Source organism: Filicampus tigris, chromosome 11 (genome assembly GCF_054856515.1).
Source record: "Filicampus tigris isolate MCC_2025a chromosome 11, RoL_Ftig_1.0, whole genome shotgun sequence".
NCBI classification, from domain to species: Eukaryota; Metazoa; Chordata; class Actinopteri; order Syngnathiformes; family Syngnathidae; genus Filicampus; species Filicampus tigris.
This window is the reverse complement of record NC_141227.1, coordinates 19,729,922-19,755,199: the sequence shown is the minus strand read 5'-3', so window position 1 is coordinate 19,755,199 and position 25,278 is coordinate 19,729,922. Positions and strand designations below refer to the sequence as shown.

Below are 25,278 nucleotides of genomic sequence, written 5' to 3'. Positions count from 1 at the left end.
TGACATTCCTGTCAGGTCATCGCTGCTTTTAAACGGTCTGCCCAAAAGAAATCATTTACAGGCCAGTTTTGGAAAACATGATCCAAAATGGACAGGAAGGGTGAGAAAAGCCATCTTGTTTGGCTAAGTGGCGAAAACCAGCTTGACACTAGAGGCCAGTGGTTCTCAAACTTTCAGAAAATAAAAGTTAAAAACAGTTTGTATTGTAGTAACAGGTTAACTGAACTGTACTTGGGCAGCTTTCACTGGAGGGAGCTTGTGTACTTTGAGAAACACCGCGACTATAAATCATTGCAAACACTGAACCATGTCGGCCTAAATATTAGATTAGTAAGAGTGATGTGTTTTACACGCTGATTGTTATCATGAATGAGGTCTTGTGAGCTCAAATAACTACTGTATATTGCTGTTGTTGGACAGTTCTGGTGTAAGACTGTTGCTTTTATTCGGCATTAAAATCTCATATATTGGGACTGTTGTAAAATCAGGACCCCGTGTACTGTCGGGACAGACAAATATAGAAAATGGATGGATGGAAGGAGGCTGTATGATATATGACATTGTTTACATGATGAAGGATTTGCATTAATAGTGGCACCCGCTTTAAGATAATTGGTTATTTGATAAAAAGAAAAAAAAAGAAAAGAAACTGATTCAAAACAATCATTTTGACTATTTTTTTATAAGACCATTATGATTTTAAAATCTGAAAATACAAATTCAGTCAAATAATCACCTATAAGTCAACTTACCAAGGCAAAATAGAGTGCAGTGCTTGGCTGTCAGATGCTCAGGGTATTGAGAGCTGGGGTGTTGACATGGCGAAGCAGCCAGGAGTCGCCCCACCACGACTCTCGCAACTCTGTAGACGCGCTGGTTGAAGTATACATTTTGTGACATCAGTCCTGGAACATTTGCGACACGTCTCACATAATTTGACAAAAAGTTTCTTGCATCATCATTAACAAGTGACCCGGCATGCTTACTACAGTGCGTTTGGTCATTCTGAGTATTTTTGACCAAGTTTTTCCTTGGTTGTTGTGGTGTAAACAAAAAGTCTGTGTTTGCCATTTCCGCAGAGGCAGACAGATGGCTGAAACCAGGGCGAAACTTCCAGTCAGGTACCAGTCTGGAAAGCCTGTGGGATGCGATGCCCGAGCCGGGCGTGCGTCCCTGGGCCAAGGAACCGGGCGCCGCCACGGCCATCACCAGCCTGATCCGAGATCTCAGCCTGGGTGACGCCGCCTTGACCAAAGCCCACCCCTCCGCCCCTGCCACTTCGCACTACACCACTATCTCCACAGGCCAAGTGCCCACGGCGCCCCCCAGCAAGCGGCAGTGTCGCTCATTGTCCTTGTCTGACGAATTTGGCGGCTTTCGCTCGTCGTGGCGGCCTCAGGGATCCCGAGTGTGGACGGCGGTGGAGAAGCGAAGGTGCTACAGCGGGGGGAGTGTCCGCGCCGGCGGGGGGTTCTCCGGTGGTCACTGCCTCGCCATGCAGCGTAGCTCCAGCTTCAGTTTTCCTTCTCGCACCAGCATCTCCACTGACGGACCTTTGGACCTGCCTTTCTTTAACCAGCGATTGCCTGCCCACCCTCACTTCACTGCCTCTCCCATGTCCCCCACCACTCCTTCCTCGCAAGCCCCCCAATCCCACCGCGGCCACTTCCTGCGACCTCTCTCCCTCTCCCATGAGCAGATCAGCCTGCCTGAACTGCAGAAGGAAGAAGCTTCGGAGGGCAGCTCTCCGGATTCCACCCCGGAACTGGGGCGGCGGTCCGGCCAGAGGGGCGATGGGAAGGGGTGCCTGTCTCGGAGCAGGTCGCAGCCCTGCGTGCTGAACGACAAAAAGATCGGGATGAAGCGGCGGAGACCCGAGGAAGCCCAGGAGCAGAGGCCCTCTCTGGACCTGGCAAAGATGACTCAGGTGAGCTGGAATTGGTGGACATGCACAGACATATAACACACACAGGAAAACATTTGCCAAGGCCTCATAGTGAAAGTATTTAAGCAGCAGGCTGGATTTACACTACATTGTTTCAATGACAGGGTTCAGGGTTCAAATCTGCGTGTTCTTCCTGTGCCTGCTTTCCCACATCCCAAAAGCATATGTTAGGCTCACTGAAGATAGTAAATCAGGGATGTCCAAACTTTTTTCACTGGGGGCCTTATCCAGCAAAATGCAAAGGATAGGGGTACACTTTAGCTTGCGTTTATGAAACATGCTAAAAGCGACCCAATATGAGCTAGGTCTTAAACATGTTTAAAGAAAAAAAACAAAATCTCATCCTGGTGTTACCGCTGACAAAACGGAAAGTTAGTATTTGTGTGATGTTGTGGCTTTTGTCTTGGCCCATCAGGGGTCGTCACTGCAAGTCATTCGCATGATTTGTTTAACACTGGATTAAAAAAAAAATGTTAACAACAAATATTTCATGGCACTAAACCTTTTTTTTTTAAATCTGTGCTTGGAACTGGTAGTGACTGGGTCTTGGGACATTGGTCAGGAATCTAACTCACGGCTGTTGGTGCTGTTACGAGTGCTACTTAACTCATTCACTTCCAATGAATTTTTTGTCTTTTAAGAGTCCAGACATTCAATCTCAGGTATGTATTTATTTAATTTAAGAAAAATATCTTCTTCACATGGTAGGGTAAAGGAAGCTCTGGCAAAAGCTGACAGTTAATTAAATTTAAAAGAATGTGTGATAGTATCTTGTGACATTCAACTCCTGTTGCATGTCATAAAACGACATGCGTCTATGATGAATAAAATTCTGGTTAGCGTGTCGATGGATAGTTACAAAGTCGACTAATCAGTTCAACTACTAGCATCTTCTGAGTCTAGTCAAGGGGGGTTGCCTTGCAGCCCGGCATACGAAAAAGCAATCAGATATAGCCACGATCTGAATTGTCTGGATCGTCCAATCAAATCTTCACAACCAAACCATCTGAAGTGTTGTGTTAAGTATCCGAGGGAGGGAGTGGTGCTTACTCACGAAACATGCCTCATGTTCAGTCATGCCGCCTAACGCCACACACTCAAAGAACCAGGCTCGGGTTAACATTTCAGCGAGTCTGTTGGGTAAATCCAAAAGGTTGGGCCCCCCCGACGTCCATTTGCTTATTCACCGCGAACTCCAACCCTCGTACTTGTCATTTCCTGCACCAATCTGGCTTTTATCACAGAGCCACAACGGCCAACTACATAAAAAGAAGTGATTGTGAACAGAAAGCCGTGACAAGACCCAACATACGTTATGGCCCCAGCAATCTGTGATTGTAATGAGCCCTCGCTACACAAATGGAAGCATTCAAGTCTTTTAATGGTACGAACTCTTTGATGCAGGGAGATATTCATCTGTAACAACATCCTTCTCAACTGTTGAAAGATGCAGTATACCATGAAGGAAATTGCTGTACAATGTCTGCAAATGACTGAACTTGTGGGGTTTTCGAGATATGAGCTGCCAAATCTTTTGCTTTGACTTGAGAGCACGGACTTGAAATAAGAGTGTGTTATGTTGGCAGTTAACTCACTTCACAATAAGCAGCACATTCGCGAATTGCAAACAATTCTTCAGGCTTGAAGCTGTTTCTTGCCACTCCCAGTTGAAGTTTACTATCAAACGACACATGGAACAGAGTTAAATATATATTTTTTAATTAATCTATTATCGTAATTTTTTCCTCCCAAATATCGCAACCAGCTTGCGAACGTCACATGACCAAACTGAGAAAACAGGTGAGCTGTGACAGTCGTTAACTGAGCCCGAAAGCACTGTGATGTCATTTTCAGTTGACAGCATGTACCAGACAAAATGGCCGCCCCCTGACATGGATAAAACTGGGTGAATTTCTCAGTTCTTTTTGTTTTTTTTCATTATTCCCAATATTAATCACAATACCGTGTTTAGACTAGTGGGGCTGCATGGAAGATACTATAGTAAAGAAAATGTTTACCTTGACTTCTCTTTAAACAATCGGATTCCAAATTCATCCTCACTATCCTACTATGACATCAGCATTTTACTGCCCTTTGATTGGTTGGCCTAGGTACCAAATGCACTTCCCGCCACTTGTAGCAGGTCAATCTCCAAAATCAGATGTTTTCCCAGAAGGTTCACTGTAGTCCTTCATACTGGAATGCTGTCCGTAATAGAAAGTGGCATCATCTTATTCCAACACCCTCCCCCTTCCCTTTTTTCCGAAAGATTTGTGTCACCCTCAGGACAGGCCGAGTGAGAGTTGGGTGCGCGGAGTTTCCTCTAATCGTGCCAATTGCTAGGCGGGGAACAAGCCGAGCCCCGACGACGCACGCACTCGTCACGTTGACGTTACCTCGCCTCGCAGGAATGCTCCTGCATCACATACTAGGCCCGTGCTTTCAAAGGTGTTCCTGGATTAACAGATGGACATGTTAGCTCCGTTCACATCTGAAAGGAGGCGGCTTTCTGTCGATAACGTTTTTTCTTTTTCTTTTTTTTCCACAAATCTTTTTATTGGAATTTTGAGCTTTGACATACGCAATGTATTCAAATATGTTGTTCTACACAGTGTGCACACCAAATGAACAGCTTTTTGAGACATATTTGAAATCAGTGTCAAAAATACGTTTAGGGACTCATTAAGCCATCTCTGATTAAAATTGCCTATTGGCCAATGTTAGAGTATAATTTAAATTTTCATACACTTTAATAACAGTGTAAGTGTGCATAATGTAACCATGAATTAAAATATGAAATGTACCTTTTAGGAATAAAACCCTTGCTCGTTTTTCATTTCATTTTCCTTACTTATACCAGGCCTACTACACTATTTTAATGTTATCATTATGGTGTAACTTGGAGAATCAAGTTTTTTTTTTTTTAAGGTGGGGCATTGTGTAAAATTTTGAGAAGCAGTGACCTAACGCATAGAATCTCTCATCTCGTTATTAGTCAATATTTCAATAGGAAGCTCAGCATGTGGACTTTGACTCGAGCGAGATGAACCAAGCAGCCAAACATTTCCCAGATTCCCGCTGACGTTCACTTGTAGATTAACAAGGCACTTACTAATTTTACTACCAAACTATCTGTTAGGGTTTTTTTTTCTTTTTTTTTTTTTTAACTACCTCTGTACACAGTCATGAACTTCCCTGGATTTTATAGGCGTGTTCATAGAAAATGACTTGCTAGACCGGTATAAAAGGGGTTCACTGTGGGAAAGAACAAATAAAAGAAAGTCCAAATATTTGAAAGAAAAAAAAAAGTCATATTTCTGAAAATAAAATGGTCAAAGTAATTTTGCGAATGTGAAATGTAACAAAAAATGATAAGTTTACAACCGAATTATTCTAACATTGCGACTTAATTTGTGCAATTTAACACATTTATTCTCATGATATCCTAATATTACAACATTATTAATGTAACATCTTCACTCACATAATATTCCAACATTTTCTGTTGTAACATTCAGACTTTGTTCTCTTTCCGCTTGCAATGTAATGAACGACTTTATTCTTGTAAGTTTACAACTTGACGTAGCATTGCAACTTCATTTGTGTAACACTTATTCTTATACCAACGTTAATTATTATACTAACCCTCATGACATTTGGACTTCATTGTCGTAACGTTTGGACATTATCCTAGCAACATAAAACTTTATTCTTGAAGCATTACAGTGTTATTCTCGTATGCCTACTTTTTTTTTGTAATTGAATGACTTAATTTTCATAACATTGATACTGCATTCATGCAACTTTACTATTCTCGTTGTATTTGGACTTCATTGCCATAACATGACACTTTTGTCCTCTCACATTTTGACTTCATCCTTGTAACTTTACGACTTTGTTCCCATAGCATTGGAACTTTATTCTCGTAACTTTCTGCTCTCCTAACATTCGGACTGTATTATTCGAACGTTGTGACGTCACTTTCATAACGTTTACAAGTTTCTTGTAACATTACAGCATCATTTACTTGTAACAGTGCAACTTTATCTGTAAAATGTAGCGACTTTATCATTATGACTTTGTTCTGTCAACATTACAACCAGAACAAAATTTAATCTTGTAACATTTTTTTTCTGCTTACGTTAAAAATCACTTATTCTCATAAGCATTACGTAAATCTTTGTTCTTTTCATTTCCTTTGTTGACACACCCATATGAGGAAAATAGTTTGGAAAAAAGGACTGTATTTCAAAGGGGGGAGGGGAGTGAAATTTTTGATGAACCATTATCACATGAGGTCGAAGAGTTGTCGCCTTGCAACTCCCTTGCAACGTCAAAGGCGTTGAGACGCACGTTTGTCGTTTCTGGATATTTGTGTGTGCGCGAGGTTGAGGAGGGTCAGCACATAAGAAGTCCCCAGTGTGTGCTGTCAGCGCAAGACGCAGTAATGTGGCCTTTAGTTTCCTGCTGCACGTCACTGACGGCGGCTGTGAATTCTGCGGGTTCATGGCAGTCAATGATCGCTCCGCCACCGTGGGTATTTACGCATGACACCCCCCCCTACCCCCTCCAATCTCCAAAACAAAATTCCTTGAATAATTTCACAAGCTGTCCGCCGTGTTGTTTGCACGCCTGGCTGTTTCCCTTCCACTTTGGCTGGCCGCTGTGTTTTTTCCTCCTTTGGAGCGGCTGTGGAAAGCCGTCAGACCGAGGCTGAGCTTTATCGCCAAATTCGAGGCCACTCGCTCAATGAATTGTCAACGCAGCTTTTGCGGAAGGGGAGGCCTGGCGAGTGTGATTTTCTGCCACGTTCAAGTGATTTAAGTGGAGGAGGGAGAGAAGTGATCTTATTTACGCAAGGAAGTTGTCAAATGTACTCCTCATTGCTGCTCGCTATTACAGAGGTTGTCGCAGACCCAGATGTTCGCAAGACGTAACTTGGGGGCCACGAAAAGTAGCGATAAATTGTCATATCATTTATTTAACTCATTCACTGCCAGACATTTTCAGACCCGCTTTTACCCTAATGTTTGAAAAAATATATAAATAGGCTCCTGGGATTGAATGGCTGGACTGTGAAAAGACAAATATATCCTTGGCAGAGAATGGGTTAAAAAGCTGTATTCAATGAACCGGCAGGTAACTGAGGCAGACTCTAGATATTTCTACTGTTATGTAATTGCCTATAGAAGCCACAAGATGGCAGCAAAGGACTACTTTTGTCTAAATGAAACTCCTCAACACACTTCAACAGGTCCTTGCAACCAGGATGCCACTTGATGGCGCCATGGCAATGCTGTCGTTTGTTTTGGCCTGATCACAAAAAGCAGCAGTGACTTTTGCAGTGAATAATCGACAAACCGCGAATATCATAAGCAAGGGTTTGGGTTTTCGATCTACCCAGATTTTGACTTCACGCAATAAATTATGACTGAGGGAATGGCCACAGGTTTGAGGTCAGTCTTTTCACCAAAAGCAATTTTTCCTCTGCTTTTTGGGAGAAACGTCAACTTTATTTTTAATGCTTGACAAAATGCTTGAATTCCTGCTCTATTAACATAGCATCCTCCCCCCTCGCCATTGCTCTCCATTCTTGACATGGCGAGCATAGCTGAGCAGCAATGTGGGAACGCGACGGTGACGTGACTCGCCGCGTAAACGCGTTATCTCATTAAATAACAGCCCGTGCTCTGTGCTTTCTAAACTCTGGGCGCTTATCTGCACCGTGGACTCGGTACAGTGCCGATGAATGATTGATGCGGAGGTGCATTGCTCTGTCGTCTGCTTGTCAGGGATGAGTGCAAGATTCCTTCCTTGCACGACTTTTTGTTTCACACTCCGAAAGCTTTGCTTGTGCTTTTCCTCTCCTGCTGTTGACTGACCTCATTCCAAGACATTTATTCATTTTGCTGATTTCAAATGGCCTCTGTTGATATTTCTTTGCACTTTCACTTAACACATTCACTGCCATTGACGATTTTACTAGTTTGTTCACATTCCAGCCATTCAATCCCAGGAACTTATATGTTTTAGAATTTTTTCAAACGTTAGGGTAAAAGAGTGTCTGAAAATGTTTGGCAGTGAATGAGTTAATAGGTGCGCTGTAGTCATCGTGTTTGTTTTCGTGCCCTTTTATGGAAGTATTGAAACGTCTAACAGACCTACAATTTGACAATTGCTCTTCCCACAGGCACAATGAATACATGTTTAAGTTCTGTCAACAGTTTTTTGTTGTTTGTGTTGGTCTAGAGCAGGGGTCACCAACGTGCCAACAGGAATTTTGTCAACCAATTTTTGTGGTCGACTTAGCCAATTCTCCCTACCAACCCCCCAACCCAGTCTTAATAATAACATATCAAAATATTATCATGATTAAATGTAATTTGAGCAAATTTGTTATTTCCAAAGTGTGTATAACTGTTAGCCCTTTGCACTAATACGAAGCCAAGAAGTATCTCTGCTGGTTGGTCACCAATTTCTGGGGTTACTGATAATGCAAAGCGATACCAGTTACATACACACTTGTGTTATGACAAATTTGCTTGAATTTAGGTGTATATCATCTCATTGTTGTTGCGCCAGCTGGCTTGTCTCAACTATACAGTTTTCAAATTTGTTTCTAAATGTACTCTAATGCATGTTTTGAAATAGAACAGCACAAACACAAGCTTGATGCAGCTCACTAATAAATGGCACTACTATTCCCTGTGAAAGGCTCTTGTACACCCTGGACAGATTTTAGTTTACAACAAACCTAACGCAGACTACTGAATGAAAACTATTTTACTATCACCTTTAATTTTCTTAGTTAGCCTAATCTATGGATGACCAGGCCCATCTGGCCAATTTTGAAAATCAAGCATAAACATTTTTGGGGGGTTAAAGTGTTTGATGCTTTTTAGAGAACAAATGTGCTTTTTAACAAAATAATTTTACCGGCTTGTAAATGACTAGAGTGGTTTAAACATGTGAGATAATGATTATGTGCATGTGTGGTATACTCTTTGAGTGCGTCCATGGGTGTATTCCATTTGGTGGTGGTGGTATGAAAAGCTTGGCACAATACAGAAATGCAACCCTGATCCTGGCAGACCCTCCCAAATCCCAGACTGTCCCCAGTGGGTTTCTTGGAAAGCACATAGTGACAAAGAAGCTCCCAACCTCCCTCCCCACTTCTAAACCTCCTCCTTTGCGAGGGATAATTAGTAGTCAAGTAATACCAGGGGAACCAAACACAGAGGGAGCGTAGAAAACCCCCTTTTTCCAGACAGACAACGAAGGCCTCCCACTACTCTCGTTATCACCTGAAGTATTCGCTTTTGTTTGCGAGTCCACTAGCGAGAGACTCCTGGTGCATGGCAACAGGGAAGTTGTTCCGTCCTCAAGTGGAAAAAAAAAAGCTAATTTCTATTCAACCCCGTGCCTCCAAACATCTGCTGCTCCGCAGATTAACCCCCTCATTGCACTGTTACAACTTTATCCGTCTAACTTTGAAAATTCTTGCCTTGTTGGTTATGTGCTAAAAACAACAACATAAAAAAGGTTGTACAGTTTTTTTCTGTGACATTTACAGTGATGTCTCAAAGCGAAAAACTGATATTAACTTAATGGATTAATAAAAACTCTTTATGACAGACATTTTCAGTAAATCACCTGCTCATCAGCATCTCCGCTTGTTGCTCCCCGTCACAAGCACAGTGAATATGTATTTAAGTACAACCTACAACTTGTTTGACGCAGAATCCAAAGCAGCTATGACAAATGACAAAACTATGATATTTATCTGGAAGGTGACCACGATTCAAATCTGTGATATGATTGAGGCATTTTATGTAAATCACTTGGCATGTCTTGCAACTCTTCCTCATAGCTCCTCTCACTGGCACAATGAATACATACAGTATTTAAAGTGGAAGTCAACCCAACATATTTTTTTTCAAGAATATGTTCCCAGCAGGCCCACTAGTTGAAACACGGCATTCTTACTAATTTTGCGTTTGTGGAATATAAGTTAAGCAGCAAAATGCACTTGTTTTAGCTATCTCCAGGCGCGGCCATTTTGTCTTCTTTCGACTGAAAATGACATCACACCTGCTCACAACCACCAATCACGGCTGACCTGTTTTCTGAATCTGAGCCATGATTGGTCGTTGTGAGAATTGTGATGTCATTTTCAGTCGACAGAAGACAAAATGGCCGCCCACAGAGATGGCTAAAAATGAGTAGATTAACACTTATTCCCCAAACGCAATATTTATCAGAATGCTCTGTTTCAACTAGTGGGCTTGCATAGAGCATATTCTTGAAAAAAAAAAAGTTAGCATTGACTTCCCTTTAGGTCCATCACCATAAACACATGTAAATTAAAGACTATGACACATCAGTGACATTGCATCATGGATATCTCTCACTTATATCAGCTTTGGGCGAATAGACAATAAAACGATTAAGGAACATCACGCAAATTATATCTCCCTTGTATCTCCTCTGTAAACACAATGTATATATTTTTAAGTCAGTCAACTGCATTATGTAATGCAAAACCTAAACCAACTAAATTACAAAATGTGAAGTCGCTTATCTTGAGGAAGTTGCTTCACAGTTAACTCTCACTTCTACCTTACAAACGTAATGATTGTGATGTAAATCATCCGCCTGTGTCTTGCAGGTCCTTCCTCTTAGTTCCTCTTGCAAACTCAATGAATAAACTTTTATGTCAGTCAAGCGCATTATGTGAAACAAAACACATTGAAGTGAAATTTGATTTGTGACTGTGGTAGAGCCTAATGCAAATATTCATCACTAAAATCTTCATGATCTACACTATTGGGATGTTTTTTTGCCCTTCAAAGCACTGCTTGTCTGTCTTGCTTATGTCAAACAAGGAGCTTGGTGTTCATACAGTATCAAGGTAACTGGGAATAGAACTTTTTGGCAGCTTGAAAGTCATCAAGGTCAAGTGTTGAAAATCAAAAGCAAAGTCCTGCAAGCTAGTCGCCTTGACGTAGCAGAAACAAAATACAGTTTGCGGTTTTGTGCGACTTCACACTGTTTTGCTTTCCGTCAAGAAGGGCCGCGGCTTTGCACGTGTGCTCACATGTGCAATGAGTGTTTCAGTGAAACACAAGATGCAGCTTTTGGCAGTTTAAAGCAAAATCTAATCCCCAAAAAAGTGACAGCAAAACCTCAAGATGAAAATCCCCCCAAATAATAGTAGTAGTCTCCCACTACTTTCCAGAGGTCACAAAAGTACTCACTTTCTGTACTTCAGTAGAAGTACAAATAGTTGTGTAAAACAAACTCTTTTAACGTCGTCATTTCTTTTTTTTTTCTTTTTTTGTTTTACAGCAACTCCAGACTTTCCAGAGCTTGAGTTGCCCCGGCTTCTCCTTCTTCAACAGCTGCCAATCCAGCCTGCCCCCATCGAGCCAACGGCAATCAGAATACACTGCCGTGTCCGAACTGGGACTGGAACCTCGGCAGGAGGCGACAAGAGAAGGCGAGGATTCATCCGACGAGGAACTGGACAGCGATTCGGCGTGTAGCGTGGGCTCGAGATCGGGCTCGCCGAGGGGAAAAATCGCCCTCTGGAAGGGCGACCTTGGCTCAACCAGGGACATTTTCCAGCTCGGGGGAGAGCTGGACCTCGAGCAGATTGAGAGGAATTGAAGCAGATCTTCAGGACATTAACAAATAGAAGAGTTAATGAACGTCTGGACTCAGTTGAAAGGGAAAGACGTTGGAATATCACAAAGGACGCGGAGGACACATTTGCCTTGAACATTGGGACTATTTTGAACTTTTAGGTTTTGTTTTTTTTGCTCAGGAGTATGAAAGTGAGTTGTTAGTAGTCTTTAAAAAAAAAAACAAAAAAAAAAACACTGATCCGCCACTGTCTTCCCATCTGGTGAACTTTCCAACGTTAGCTTAGCTTAGCATTTCTTTCCTCTAACTCAAAGTGGACGCGGGGACGACTATGTATGCTTAGGACACATTCAACTCTGACTTTGCTGAATGTAGGCTCAATAAGCTTTAAGACATGGGCTGCATTTACATGGACACTCATATGTTGATAATCTGATAGCACAGACTTCCAACAAATAGAAGTTCTAGTGGCAATAATGAAAAGAAAATTCCCTAAACTGGTTCTTTCTGTCCATGTAAACAGAGCCATTGACTTCCTTCCTCCTCAGTCCTTTTTTTGTAGTTTCATTATATGCAAATTCTATATTTGAATTAAACTCTTAAATGGTTAGTTCTGATATCAATGTTTATTTTTCTATGTTGTTTTTTTAAAATGGAGCTGTACGTATGCGGAGTGAGAACATGAGGAGGGAGGTTCTTGGACGTGGAAATAAATCTCCATTCGCCACCGATTGTCTTGTTTAATTTCCTCGGCTAAATGAAAGGGAATGCGTAACGCGCAGAGTCAAGAGTGTGTTTTGTGAGTTGAAAATGAGAAATAAACACGAGAATAACAAGCGAGCGTGAACGTGACACTGATACGTTGAATGATAACAGATGATTAGAATAACTAACCAATCCGGGGTTTAGAAAAGTCTCCATCCACAAAAATGATGAAAAGAAAAAAAACAACACATTTGCAGGCTGTAAAGTGCATGCCAAACCTCTCAATGGGATTACAGGCTATTCCTAAACTGTAAACACATTTTTAGTCAAGAATAATGAATGTTACTCAGTTTTGTTTTGGTTTTCTTGCTTGGTGTTGTGAGTAACAGGTAGCCAGCTAAATTACTATTTTAGGTATATAATAAAACGCGTAAGATGATGGCAATGAAGTTGTACAGTTGCACAAAACGGGATCGCGTAAACAAACAAAAAGTGAATAAATGGGGGATGGGGTAAAAAAAAAAGTCAGAAAAATGGGAAGAAGTGTTTTTTTCTGAGACTAATCTTGGACAGGTTCCTAAAAAAAAATCTCCGAATAGGTGCATTTGTGAATGCTGAACTGCGAATATTGGCTCTTTGGCATTTTGTTACTTGCTGTTGACTGAAAATGACATTACAGCTGTCCCCTGAGATGGCTAAAAACGGGTGGATTTTGCTGCTTAACTCATATTCCAAGAATGCAAGATTAATCAGAAGGCCTGTGTTTAGACTAGTGGAGGCGCGTAGAACATATTACTGTCAAGAAAATGATGGGGTTGACTTTCCCTTAAATATCATAGCACTGTTACCTTATCATCATGAAATAAAACTTTATTCTCCTAATATAACGAGTTTTCAACAAAATAAATTAAGATTACCTTTGTTGTCTTGAATTTACAAACCCAAGCACTCGTGCACCCATCACATATCACATCGAGACTTAGCCAAATTTTGGGGTCTTTCTCATTTCTCCAAAAAGCTGCCATCTTATTACAGATTTCCTTCTCGGCTCTTATTAAGTTATATTAAAGCCTTGTATTGGCCTTATCAAAAGACACCGTTGGGGGCGTAGGCTCTTTACGGACTGTTTTTCCGACACAAGGAGGAAAATCCCCGGCTACACAACAGTGTTTATATCCAAAAACAGGATGTCCCGGACCAGCGGCGGCCTTTCCTTCGATGACGGGCCTTGAAGGAAGGTGAACTCTGACATCTGCGTGCAAGAGGTGTTGCCTTACACAAACACGCACCCCTGACACATTGACAAAATACTGTCGCCCGGCCTGGAAAATTGTTCAGTCAGGGGACGTCGGCTTACTCATGTAAATAATAAGACTGGTAAAAGGAGAAGTACTGATTCGACTCCTTCACTAAAGTAAGCAAAAATGTACAGACTGAAATGTACTTGAGCAAGATAGTAAAAATATTCTTTTTTACTGTCAATTATATTCCATGCACATAAAAAGTCTACACACCCCTGTTCAAGTGCCAAGTTTTTGTGATATAAAAAAGAGACCAAGATAATTCAACATTTTCCACCATTCTTTTGTACTATAAACTGTATAACCTAATTAAAAAATAAAAATAAATTGTTGCGAGTGGAGAATTAAAAATAAACAACAGAGATGTGGTTTCTCAAGTATGCACACCCTCTTGAAACTGTGGCTGTGTTCAGAATTAACCGATCACATTCAACATTCAACTCTTGATAAATGGGAATAGCACACGTTTACCACCGTTTAAATTGACTCATTAATCACCTATGCATTTAAGATGTTCTAGTAGGCTTTCCATGACATTTTGTTCTTTCTTTCCAGCAGAAGCCTGAGGGCTGCTATTCCGAACTGTTTATAATTCCTTTCATCCTCATCAACCCCAGCTCCAGCTGAAGATAAGTCTCAGGGCATGACGCTGTCAGCATCGTGCTTCACTCAAGGTACCACTGAACGTGAAGAACAGTTATCAAGCATTTCTACTCCAATACTTGCCACCACTGGTGGCCATGAATAGCTGGGCAGTCGCCAGCTTATCCCAAAGGTCAGTAGACTACACACGCACACACAAAAACACGCACACAAAAACACACATTTCCTCTCTGGCAGGAAATGAGCAACCGAGCAAGCCATAGCGCTAATATCTGAGGCAAAACTACTATAAATAGGGAGCATTGTAGCAAGCCAACGTAGACAGGAAAGGCTACGTTACACAAATCAACAGCGGCCTGGACGGCCTCGATTAAATGCGGGCAAACATTGTCTGTGTTTTCAAAGCAAACTCTCTTTCACTTTGTCAGCGAAAAAAAGCACCGCGACTTCCCTTCAGGGACTTGAGACGAGGTCAGAGCAGTGACGTCGTTTTCTGTCAGCCGTCTGCCTTTTATGGCGCTGCGTGGCATCAGAACGATGCTCTTGAGAGCTTTGTCGGTTCTTTTGAGGAGTTCTAAGAGACAAGTTGTGTTGTGTAAACACACTACTCAACATCCATGGGAGGAAGTCACATACAGTGGTGCCTTGAGATTCGAGTTGAATTTGTTCTCACTTCTCTCTCAAATCAGCTTTCCCCATTGAAATGAATGGAAATACCATTAATCTGTTCTAGCCCCCCAAAATAAAAACAAAACATGTTGTCTACATGTTACACATTCCCAATCACATTTTTTTGTAATGCTCCCAAACAAGTCTCCTTCTGAAAACACAAAAAACTGAACAATATATTGATTATATTATATTTTTTTAATAATTTCATTTCAGAGGTAGAATTGAATGATCAGTTTACCTAAGGATGTAGCCGATTTGAGCACAGGTGGTCAGCAAAAAAGTTTAAGGCAAGAAATTATTTTTTGTCCAAAAAATGTATGACTTAGGCCATTATTTTAAGAGGGTGACAATGTTGTCTTCGACGCATTACCGACATTTAGCTCAGTTAACTCATTCACTGCCAGACATTTTCAGACCCTCTTTTACCCTAACGTTTGAAAAAATGCGAAAAAAATATAAATTCCCGGAATTGAATGGCGGGACTGTGAAAAGACAAATAAATTCATCAATGGCAGTGAATGAGTTAATGCATGACCGGTTAAGTTAACCTATCTTATCTGTCGTTGTGGGTTGTATAATGACAGAAGTTTGATGTCGTAATTCGTGTGTCTCTTATCTTGCAAACCTTTATTGTTGCATTTTTATTACACAAAATGCTTTAATCTAAATTTCATCATCTTCAGAAATCCCTCCATAATACGTGCTTCATCAGCAGCCTCTATAATCCGCATCATAGCATACTGGTGGGTTGCCAGCAAAAAAAGTGCCTACGCTGAACATACTAGTGTAGTAGTAAGTGTTAAAAAAATAATAATAATAAAATACAAACGTAATCCCTATCATCCCCTTGAACCCTTGTTGTTTTGGCCGTGAAGTACACACGCGTGTTTCATTTTCACAGATGACTGTTTTCATGCATTTACACGGAAACAGTAAGTGCCTTTTTTCAACAACTTCCACTTCAAGACATATTTTCAAATGTTTTCCGGCTCCAAATTGTGGTTGCTGTCTCACAGAATGGCCAAGATAGCTGTTTTTTGTCTCCCAGTTTCATATGACATCAATCATTTAAACGAGCGGTGGGAAACAGAATCTTGACACTCGAAAAAGTCAAGTATTTATTAGTGGAACAGACGTTTTCTTTTTCTGAAAATCTCATGGTCATGGGTAAAGTGGAGCCTATCCCAGCTGACTTTGGGCAAGAGGCGGGGAACTCCCTTTCATTTCACTAAGTATGCTGATATGGGGGGCAGCACGGTGGCCTACTGCTTGTCCTGTCTTCCTCACAGTTCTGAGTTTGAAACTCAGATTGAGCCTTTCTATGTCTAGTTTACATGTTGTCCCTGTTTTATGTGGGTTTTCTCGGGAAATAGGAGTATGAGCGTTGGTCCACCGGCAACCAGCTCTGAGTTTACGTTTCCTGGGTTTACTTTTCCTCTTGCTGAAAATCTGATGGGTTAAACTCCATCTGACCCATGCGTGACCCTAATGAATACCTTACCTAGTTTGAGTTGAGCTGCCTTATTTATGTATTCATTGTGGTTGTGAGAGGTGCGACTATCAAAGTCGCTTCTTCGAATCAGCTCCACCACTGTTCATTAATTGATGAATTATTTGAAAAATAAGTCTCCTTCTAAAGAAGTGGATTAAAAAAAGTGAGATACAACCAACCAAAACGATTAATGGATCTGGAGTGTGCCGATGACCAGTCCAGGGTGCACACCACCCAAAGTCAGGCTCCTGCTCAACCTGAATGAGGAAAAGTGCTCTAGAAAATTGATGGATGGGTGAATGGATAAGGTTGGGGAGGGTGATTATTAACTTGTTTGGGTTTTGCATTGCATAAATGCAGTTGACAGGAATTAAACAAGTATTCATTGTGCTTGTGAGAGGAGTGACTTTCAAAGTAGCTGTGCATCCCCAAAACTCTACTTTGTCAGCTAGGATAAGATCCAGTTACCCGTGACCCTAATGAGGACAAGCTCTACAGAAAACGCTTGGATGGATGATTAAAATATTTTGCTGAGGGGAACATTGTGAGCTCCTTAGTCACCGTCCGGGACAGCTGGCTGGTCCCACCTCGCCTCCACGTATGCATGTAGTAGGTGCTTATGTGCTCTTGGACACTTAGCGCCATCAGACAGGTGGCCGACAGTGTCGCATGTCACTGATTGACTATTCCCCACTCCAAGTTGACAGAGTGCAACCCGACACTTTGTCACCATGGCTCCCCGTGAATGCCATTCCCCCCCTCTGGCCTGGCGTCACAGTATGATTTACATCCCAAATGTGCCCTGATGCCGGCTTTTGTTCCGTGCCAGCCACCCCGAGAGTGGGAATCTCAGACCCACGCAGTATGAGGGAACATTTGCATGACAACAATTGAGGAAAAACGCCAAAACGATCACATGGACTTCAGTCGGCAATGAGGACAAGTGCTAATGAAAAAATGAAAGGATTGATTACATCCAGTTAATCAAAATTGAACGTGTTCATTTTGATTGGTAATTTATTGGATATTAAAGCCAACTATGGGAAGCTGAACTTAGTCCACACTATGGCAGACCGTGATTCTACTCTTCATCAAAATAGGAGTCCAGAACATTTACATAATAAGACTTGGTCTATACAAAAAAAAATGATAATAAAAATACAGAGCCTGGCCACTAATAGCCAAAATCTGAAAGCGTAATTGCCTAACGATGACACAACATGTTGGCAAAGCATTACTTTTCTGTGAGAAATAATTAACCTCCTCCACTTACTTCAACATAGTTCCGCAGCAACAAGACGGTGCAAAAGCAATACTTTTATATTAGACAGGGCTTTGGCCTGAGTACAAAGAAAAGCTAAATAATCAAGGTTAGATTCCCCACTAAAATCTGCAAGCATACATTGGAACACTGCACACACTCACTGACTGCTTTGCATTCAATATAAAATGTTTTGTTAAAAAAAGTCGAAAGAACAACAACAGACTTCAGTGGGAGTTGCGTCACATAAATGCAGTTCATGTGAACACTTAAACATGTATTCGTAGTGTTGGTGAGAGTACTCTGTAATTGTAATAAAGCAATGCGCTCTTCCAGCATTGCATTATCGAATGCGAATTTTTGCCTATATGTGTCCTGCGACTGACCGGCGACCAGTCCAGGGTGTAGCCTGCTTCTTAGAATTGTGAGGCAGACACGCTAACCACTGGTCCACCACATTCTTAATTTCCATGAATTAACATCGTCTGGATGCCGTATGCTCCAAAAGAGCACATTCTCCCCGCCCCTCTTGACTAAAGTTGTCAGTTAGGGGAAGTGTTTGTGTTTATGACAGTTGATAAACTTCACCTGAACGCAACGTGTCATTAACGTGCGAGAGATATTCATCAGAAAATCCAAACTCGGGCGTTGTAAATCGGCTTTATGAGGAGCAGATGGCAGGCATGTCTGCTGTTGATGTGCTCTGCTACTCATTCAAATCCAATGTTTTTGTTAGTTAGGTTTTTTTGCACAGGCCCTGACACTACTGCTCCTGCCAGGCCCACAAAGTGCTCTCCAATTACAGGAAAAAGGAGTGCCACAGGCCCACAGACGAGTCCATCTGCTGCCAAGCTTTTATTCCATTTTGGAAATGGGTTGCCATGCCTTCCAAACATTTCCCAGTCGACAGCAGCCACAGACTGTGTGTGTGTGTGGGTGTGTGTGTTATGAAACTGGGTTTTACAGTGGACGCACACGTGTTGAGAGGAAACAAACACACACACACACACACATGCGCTGGCATCGAGCGACACACAATGCTCGACTCAAATAGACGTGTTGTTTTTGGTTCAAGTCCATCCATCAGATCGGTAAGATCTGGGTGGACTAGCGCTGCCTGCCTGAGGGGTGCCTCCCTGCCTTTTTCCCTCCCCATCCAGCCATACTGGAAACGCAAGCCGTACGCTCAAGACAATAATTGTGCGGGAAAGGGAAATATCCATTTACAGTTGACTGTCTGAAATGGGAAGGATTCGGTGGTTGGACAACTTGGAACTTGAGCGCAACTTTCCAGGAAAACGAGCATCTCAAAGCCAAGAATCCAGAACTTGAGCAAATATACTATTTACTACTACTATACTACTTTGCATATACTATTTTCAAAAGGATATTACGAATTGAAAGCGATAGGAGTTTTGGTTACTAACACACCAAATTTTAACACGCTCCAAATAAGACTGTGAACAGTGCATTAATTTAAAAAAAAACATGATTGAATGTAATGTACATCTCCCCCAGTGGGATACAACTAGCTTGAAACGTAACCTCCTGGAACGCCTATCCACACCGCTGCTATAGACACTACACAGTAATGTACTGTATGCGTGTATTGTATCTATGTATCTGAAGAGTGACCGCATATGTGCGACCAAAGCCAAAATGGCTGAGTCAGGCCTCTGGAGATGTAATCAGAATGAAATCAGAGATTACTCACGGGCATGGCAGCCATGATGAAGATGGAAGCGGACAGCTGTCTCCATACCTTTGACCCGCTTGTCTGTTCATGGTTGAATGGACTGAGATGACCCCAACACCATGATCATCACCTGGGGAGAGAAGGGATACTTACTAACGCCTTGGTCTGGAACATAGTTTAAAGATTACTTTGATTTGTCTTTGTATGCCTTAAGATTGGGTCACTGGTGCGGAAGTGCAAACGAAACTAGTAAAACCAAACACTCGGACCAAAACGCTGACATATCCATGTGTTGGTGAAACCTGGTCGGCGCATGAACACACAGTCACCGCTCTTATTGCCAGATTACATTTCACTGTCTTCAGGGAGGTTTCACATAAGCGGGAGTGATGTCGGCAACTGACTGTCACTCACCGTGTAAGAAAAAAAATAAACCACCGACAAAACCACAGGGATGACTAGTTTTCTTCATTAGCGGAGTACAGAGTTCAAAGAAAACATGGTGAATCAAAAATGTAGTTGTCATGCTTCACGTAAATGGAATGGGATGCCAACAGAACTTAAGTCAGCACCAGGTCTAAATAGTTTTAAATCCAGGTTAAAAACACCACTTATTTCCTCCATTCCGAAGATTAAGATTTGGTCTTAAAGTGGTAATCAACCAAAACACTTATTTTTTTCAAGAATATGTTCCCAGCAGGCCAACTAGTTGAAACACGGCATACTGGTTGGTTAATATTGCGTTGTGGACTATGAGTTAAGCAGCAAAAACCACCCATTTTTAGCCATCTCTGGAGGCAGCCATTTTGTCACTTCTGTCGACTGAAAATGACATCACAACAGGTCAGCCGTGATTGGTTGTTACTGAGCCCTGAGCAGTTGTGATGTCATTTTCAGTCGACAGAAGTGACGAAATGGCCCCCTCCAGAGATGGCTAAAAATGGGTGGTGGATTAACTCTTATTCCACAAACGCAATATTTATCAGAATGCCTTGTTTCAACTAGTGGGCTTGCATAGAACATATACTTGGCAAAAATATGTCTGGGTTGACTTCCCCTTAAAATTCTTCTGTTTGTAAATGCCTTTAAATGTTGTATTTTTAATAATGTGAAGCACATTGAGTTACCTTGTGTATGAAATGTGAAATATAAATAAAGCTGCCATGCCTTGTCAGCAATCCACCGACAATGTCTTATGCAAGAGGTGTAACCCTACTGATTTTTAAGGATGACCCAAGAATACAGAAAATGAAAGTGAGCATTTGTTCCTTGTTGGCACTTCCTCTGCAAACATGCTCTTTGTTAGCACTAGAATACTGTCTACAACCGTAAAGGGAAATTATTTAAATGATTTAAACCTGTATTGCAAGGAACCACTGAAATGTAATGTCCTGCTTGTGGAGGACAGCCGCACTCAGTGATGCACTTTCAGCCATTAATTCAACTAGACAATTAGTCAAACACACAAAATAAGGAAAACTTGCAAGGGGCTGCTGTAGGCCACGACTCACACCCAGCGACTCACACGCCGACGCAGCCCGACGTCACTGTCTAAAGGCAGTCATTAATTCGACACGCTTTTGTGTTGATGGTGGGGCGACCTCGGGACATTTGCATCGCGTGTGGATTCCACATTGGAATCGAGGATAATCAACAAAGGCGGCGGTGGCGAGTTGTTGGAGCGCGGGTGTGCACAGGAAAGGCGCCTGCCTCCGTCACACATCTGTAAACATGTGCAGACGAGAGGGCAGCGCTGGGAGATGTAATCGGCGCAGACATTAAGCTGCTGGCAAGATAACCGATGGACATGCAACTGATAACTGGGTCCACATTACACTTAACCTTCAGCAACTCGTGAATTCTGCTTAGTAAACAAAAAAATCAATAAAATGAGAGTTATTGTTTTTATCAAAGTTATGGAGGTGAAAAAGAAAAGAAAAGTCACAAAACTCTTTGGAGGGCAAACAACTGGTCATTTCAAGAAAGATTGAACAAGAACACAGGGAGGAAAAAATAAATACATTTTCAGTATTTTTGGCAATGGAAGCGGAACAGAAAAAAAATATGACAATGACAATAGAATTCAAATAATTCAAATCAGTGTCATGGAGGGATGGTGTAATACTGTAATGGCTGCAGATTTACAAGCGTGACTTCAAGCAAAACGAAAAGGTTAAATGTAAGCATTTCTTCAAAAATAAACTTCTGATAGGAGAAAGTCATGTTTTGATTGCATTTGCCTTATGAAAGATTATTTATATAAAAAAAAACTTTCAAGTTATGGTTTACATTAACTTTTTTTTTTTTTGGTCACCTTGCCTGCGTCTACCACTTAATGGTGGTGGAAGTAAGGGGGTTTCGCACAGGTGAGCAGCTTCACGTGCTCAAGCAGCCACGAGTAAGAAGAGAAAAGTGAGCCCGCGTAAAGACAGTACTACCACTGATTGAATTTCCACTCGTGAAGGCAGCACTTCATCACCAAGACGCCAAATTACACACACGCATGTCTTGCACAATCAATACATGCTTGAGTCCTGTCAATGGCACAATGTTACACCAAACCAGTGGACCACTGCACCGGCACAAAACAAGCTCAAGATCACGTAATGAATATTATTATATTCTCGAGGATTATATTGCTTCATGTTGTTGTCTTTAAGTACCCCGCGATTGACTGACAATCAGACATTTTGACTGTGAGGCAGACACGCTAACCGCTATTTCATCCTGCTGGCACATTCAATTTGATAAGTCCATATTTTTACAGAATACTACAGACAGAAGCTTCCTGCTCTAGAGTTCCCACCGAGAACACTAATCTACAATGGAGCACTAATCTGTGTGAATGGGCGCAAAAGGCGTTGGTGTGCTTCCGAGTCAAGGATAGGTTGAGATAGTTGTGTTTGATCTGGCCGGGAAGGAGGACCATTACTCGGCTTAGCAAAGCATTGATAAAGCTATCATGTGTCCAGCACCACCCGCCCTAGCCCAGCAAAGCCTTTAAGGTCTGATGACATTGAAAGCCCCATTTACAGAAGGTGACACTGTGATTGAGGCTTACTGTACACGATCATCCGTCTGCGGGCTGTCTCGTGTTTTCACTCCGCCTTTTACATCCTCGTCGTCAATGTCAAACATGAGCCATTGTGTGAAAAGTTCCACAAGCAGAGGGGGGAAACCCAGCGACAATAGGCCGCCTATGGCTGTAAGGTAAGCAAACACTGCAAAGGGTTTAGGTCGGCATTTGCGACATTCTTTTTTTCCCCCCTCAATTTTTTTACATTTCAATGTGTGGTACTCATTTTTATATGTTTTTTGATGCAAATATCTCATTCAATAATTTGCTTTACTTTAAAATAAATAAAACAGTAAAATTAACAATTTTATAAATTTAACAATTTGTTATATTATTATAGTAATATTTATTCATTTTTCTATTTTTCATATGTCTATCTTGTGTGTTTGTGTGCAGCGATCAAACATCATGCCCTTTCGTTTGGAAATGCACTTGACACCTGTCTGAGAATTGGACTCCTTCATCATTAGGTCTCTCTTCCTTTGACACCCCCCCCCCCCCCCCCCACACACACACACCCGCACACACCCACACACACTCATTTACTACGGGAGATGCAGGGAGTGTTGGAGGAAGGAACAGGAGCTGTGTGTATGGGTCAGACTCCCTTTGTAAAACATTTTCTCAAGGTGAAAGTCCTTTCTCATGTGTTTATCACTTGAGTGGTTAGCACGTCCGGCTCACAGTTCCAAAATGGCGGATAGACGGACGGCAGAAGGGTACCCCGGCTGTACCCCGGCGAAAAACGGATAAGTGGATTTTTCATAAAATGCCCAGCTCGGCTAATTGATTTTGTGACTTTCTGCTTGTCTCATTCCAGAGAGGATCTAGTTTTCACGAAAACATGCGAAAGTGGAGCGTCAGCACACAAAGCAGAGAAACATAAACCCTTAATCTTCCGACGATGCCAGGACAGACCAAAGCTACAGAAAAAAGAAACAGAGCTGAAATCTTGAATTTTAAGGTACTACGGAGTTGTTCACAATGCATACCCACGCTGCACAACGCTTTCCACATGCAAGCGCGCTCAAAGAGAAAAGAAGTAAAAGAATTGAAGTCGAGTGAGCGATGGAAGCAAGAATGCAGTGTTACGACTTGAACAACACACTGTGTGCATTTACTAGGCTGGCTGCAGGCTTTTCCAGCCAACATCAGCGTGAGACGGCCACAAATGGCATTCTTCAGCTGTCATTTGATGGTGTGTATGCTAGTTTTTGAAATTGAGCGCAATGCCATTTCACCAAGGCCTTCTAAGGACTCTCTCGGGGTGGGGGGGGTGGGGGGGTGGAAAGCCCCACAGCGCGGCAGCCCGCTCCACCCCGGCTATTATGGCGGGCTTGCTCTCAGGGGACCACCCGCCTAACACGGACACTGGCTCGGACGGCCTCCGCAGGCCTGACGAAGGAGTGGAATGAAAGGAGGAAGAGTTTTTTTTAATGTTGTGATTTCTATCCACTGTACGTGTAAATAAACACAAAGGTAGCGGCGGGGGGTGGGGGGCGGGGTACACAGTGTGCCGACATATACTTCTTGGCCTGAGCCGTGAGAGAGCGGCTCATTTATTCAAACCACTGCAAGACGAGGACACAAAATACACACACACGCAAGTCATTCTTATATTTTGAAGTTACAATAACAGTCAGAGGTTATGATATGAAAACATCCCCACCACAAGCTCATTTGTAACTTTTACTGGAATCTGAGCATGTTTCGTGGCTTACAATATTTAGATTCATGAAAACTAAACAGTGGTGACTTGAGATTTGAGTGACCTGACTAAGGAGGTTTTGATGACAAGCCGTCACTGGGGTAATTTTTTTGCTTTGACTACAGCAGCAGTTTGGATGATAATGAACACTTTTTTTTTTTTTTTTTAAAAAAGAGGCTTCAAGATGTTTCTTGCAACTCCCAATTGAATTTTACTGTTTGAAGTTAACTTTGTCTTACGAAAGACCTGCTAGTTCAATGCTAACGCACGGCTCGAAATAAGCGGTTTCGAGGGAACCTTGGTGCTACTTAGACCACACTAGCTAGCTAGCAATGAACTTTGGCTGGCTACTAGTGCGGCTAAACATGTCACTCCTAAGTCAGTACTAAGGGATGACGACTAGTAATTAACAGAAGACGGAGAGGCCATGGTAATTGCTAAGCTAACCTACGAGTGACATGTAATTGTGAAACAGCAGAATTTAGTGCTTGGGCAATCAAGTACACTTTTCACGGAAGTCTGGCTCGAAAGGCGTTATAGCGGAGCGTGTATCCAACTTTGAACTGCAAAATAACAAGTAATTTGGTTTAGTCACTGATTAGCCAAACTGCTCTTCAAAAAAGTTATTTCGAGCCTTGACACACATTGCAAAACTCGCATTGATGTTGCAGTAATTATGAACCTGTAATTATGAACCTTGAAACAACTTGTGTTTCAACACAAGGGTTAGCAACACATGCAGACAGAGCAGACAACACTAACTCGTTTTTCCTGGCTCTTTTACATAAATGAGCTTGGCTTTATTCATCCTGTGAGGGAAATTAAATTGTTTAAGGAACAAGGTTTGTGGCTTTCAGGCAGCTCAAGAGCAATCATGAAAATGACCCATGATTGCGCCACATCAACATGTTTATACACTGTACATGCGTGCATACATGGAAGGCCATGTAATCGCACCGAGATCCAATCGCATTGATGTAAGTCAACGGATAAACAAAGAAAGTCCTTGTTGGCTGCCGTGAGGCAATGTTGCATCAGTAAAATGTTAACATGTGAACAGGCCTTGTTAAAGGGTGGACCTATGCAGCATGCAGGACGTCAGCCAGGGATTGATTGGGTGTCACAAGTTTTATGAGCTTTCACTGCACTTTTCTGCATTAGTCACTAACCTCAT

The 25,278-nt window shown here is 42.0% G+C and overlaps 2 protein-coding genes across 10 annotated transcripts in view; one reads left to right on the top strand and one right to left on the bottom strand.

Moving 5' to 3' along the window:
• Positions 1-12,321, top strand: part of LOC147140060 (protein FAM53B-like) — a 32,077-nt gene extending 19,756 nt beyond the window's left edge. For both annotated transcript variants that reach the window (XM_086044307.1, XM_086044306.1), the window contains 2 exons: positions 1,080-1,927; positions 11,294-12,321. In XM_086044307.1, the coding sequence (XP_085900433.1) occupies positions 1,151-1,927; positions 11,294-11,614 (1,098 nt within the window). In that variant the 5' untranslated portion in view covers positions 1,080-1,150 and the 3' untranslated portion in view covers positions 11,615-12,321. The remainder of the gene's footprint in view (positions 1-1,079; positions 1,928-11,293) is intronic.
• The window catches only part of LOC147140058 (uncharacterized), a 54,615-nt gene continuing 29,847 nt past the window's right edge, over positions 511-25,278 (bottom strand). For 5 of the 8 annotated variants that reach the window (XM_086044313.1, XM_086044312.1, XM_086044311.1 and 2 more), the window contains 2 exons: positions 19,339-19,450; positions 511-905 (listed from right to left, as the gene is read on the bottom strand). In XM_086044313.1, coding sequence (XP_085900439.1) covers positions 791-905; positions 19,339-19,450 — 227 coding nt within the window. In that variant the 3' untranslated portion in view covers positions 511-790. The other 3 variants (XR_015088546.1, XR_015088547.1, XM_086044314.1) reach the window with 3 other exon arrangements.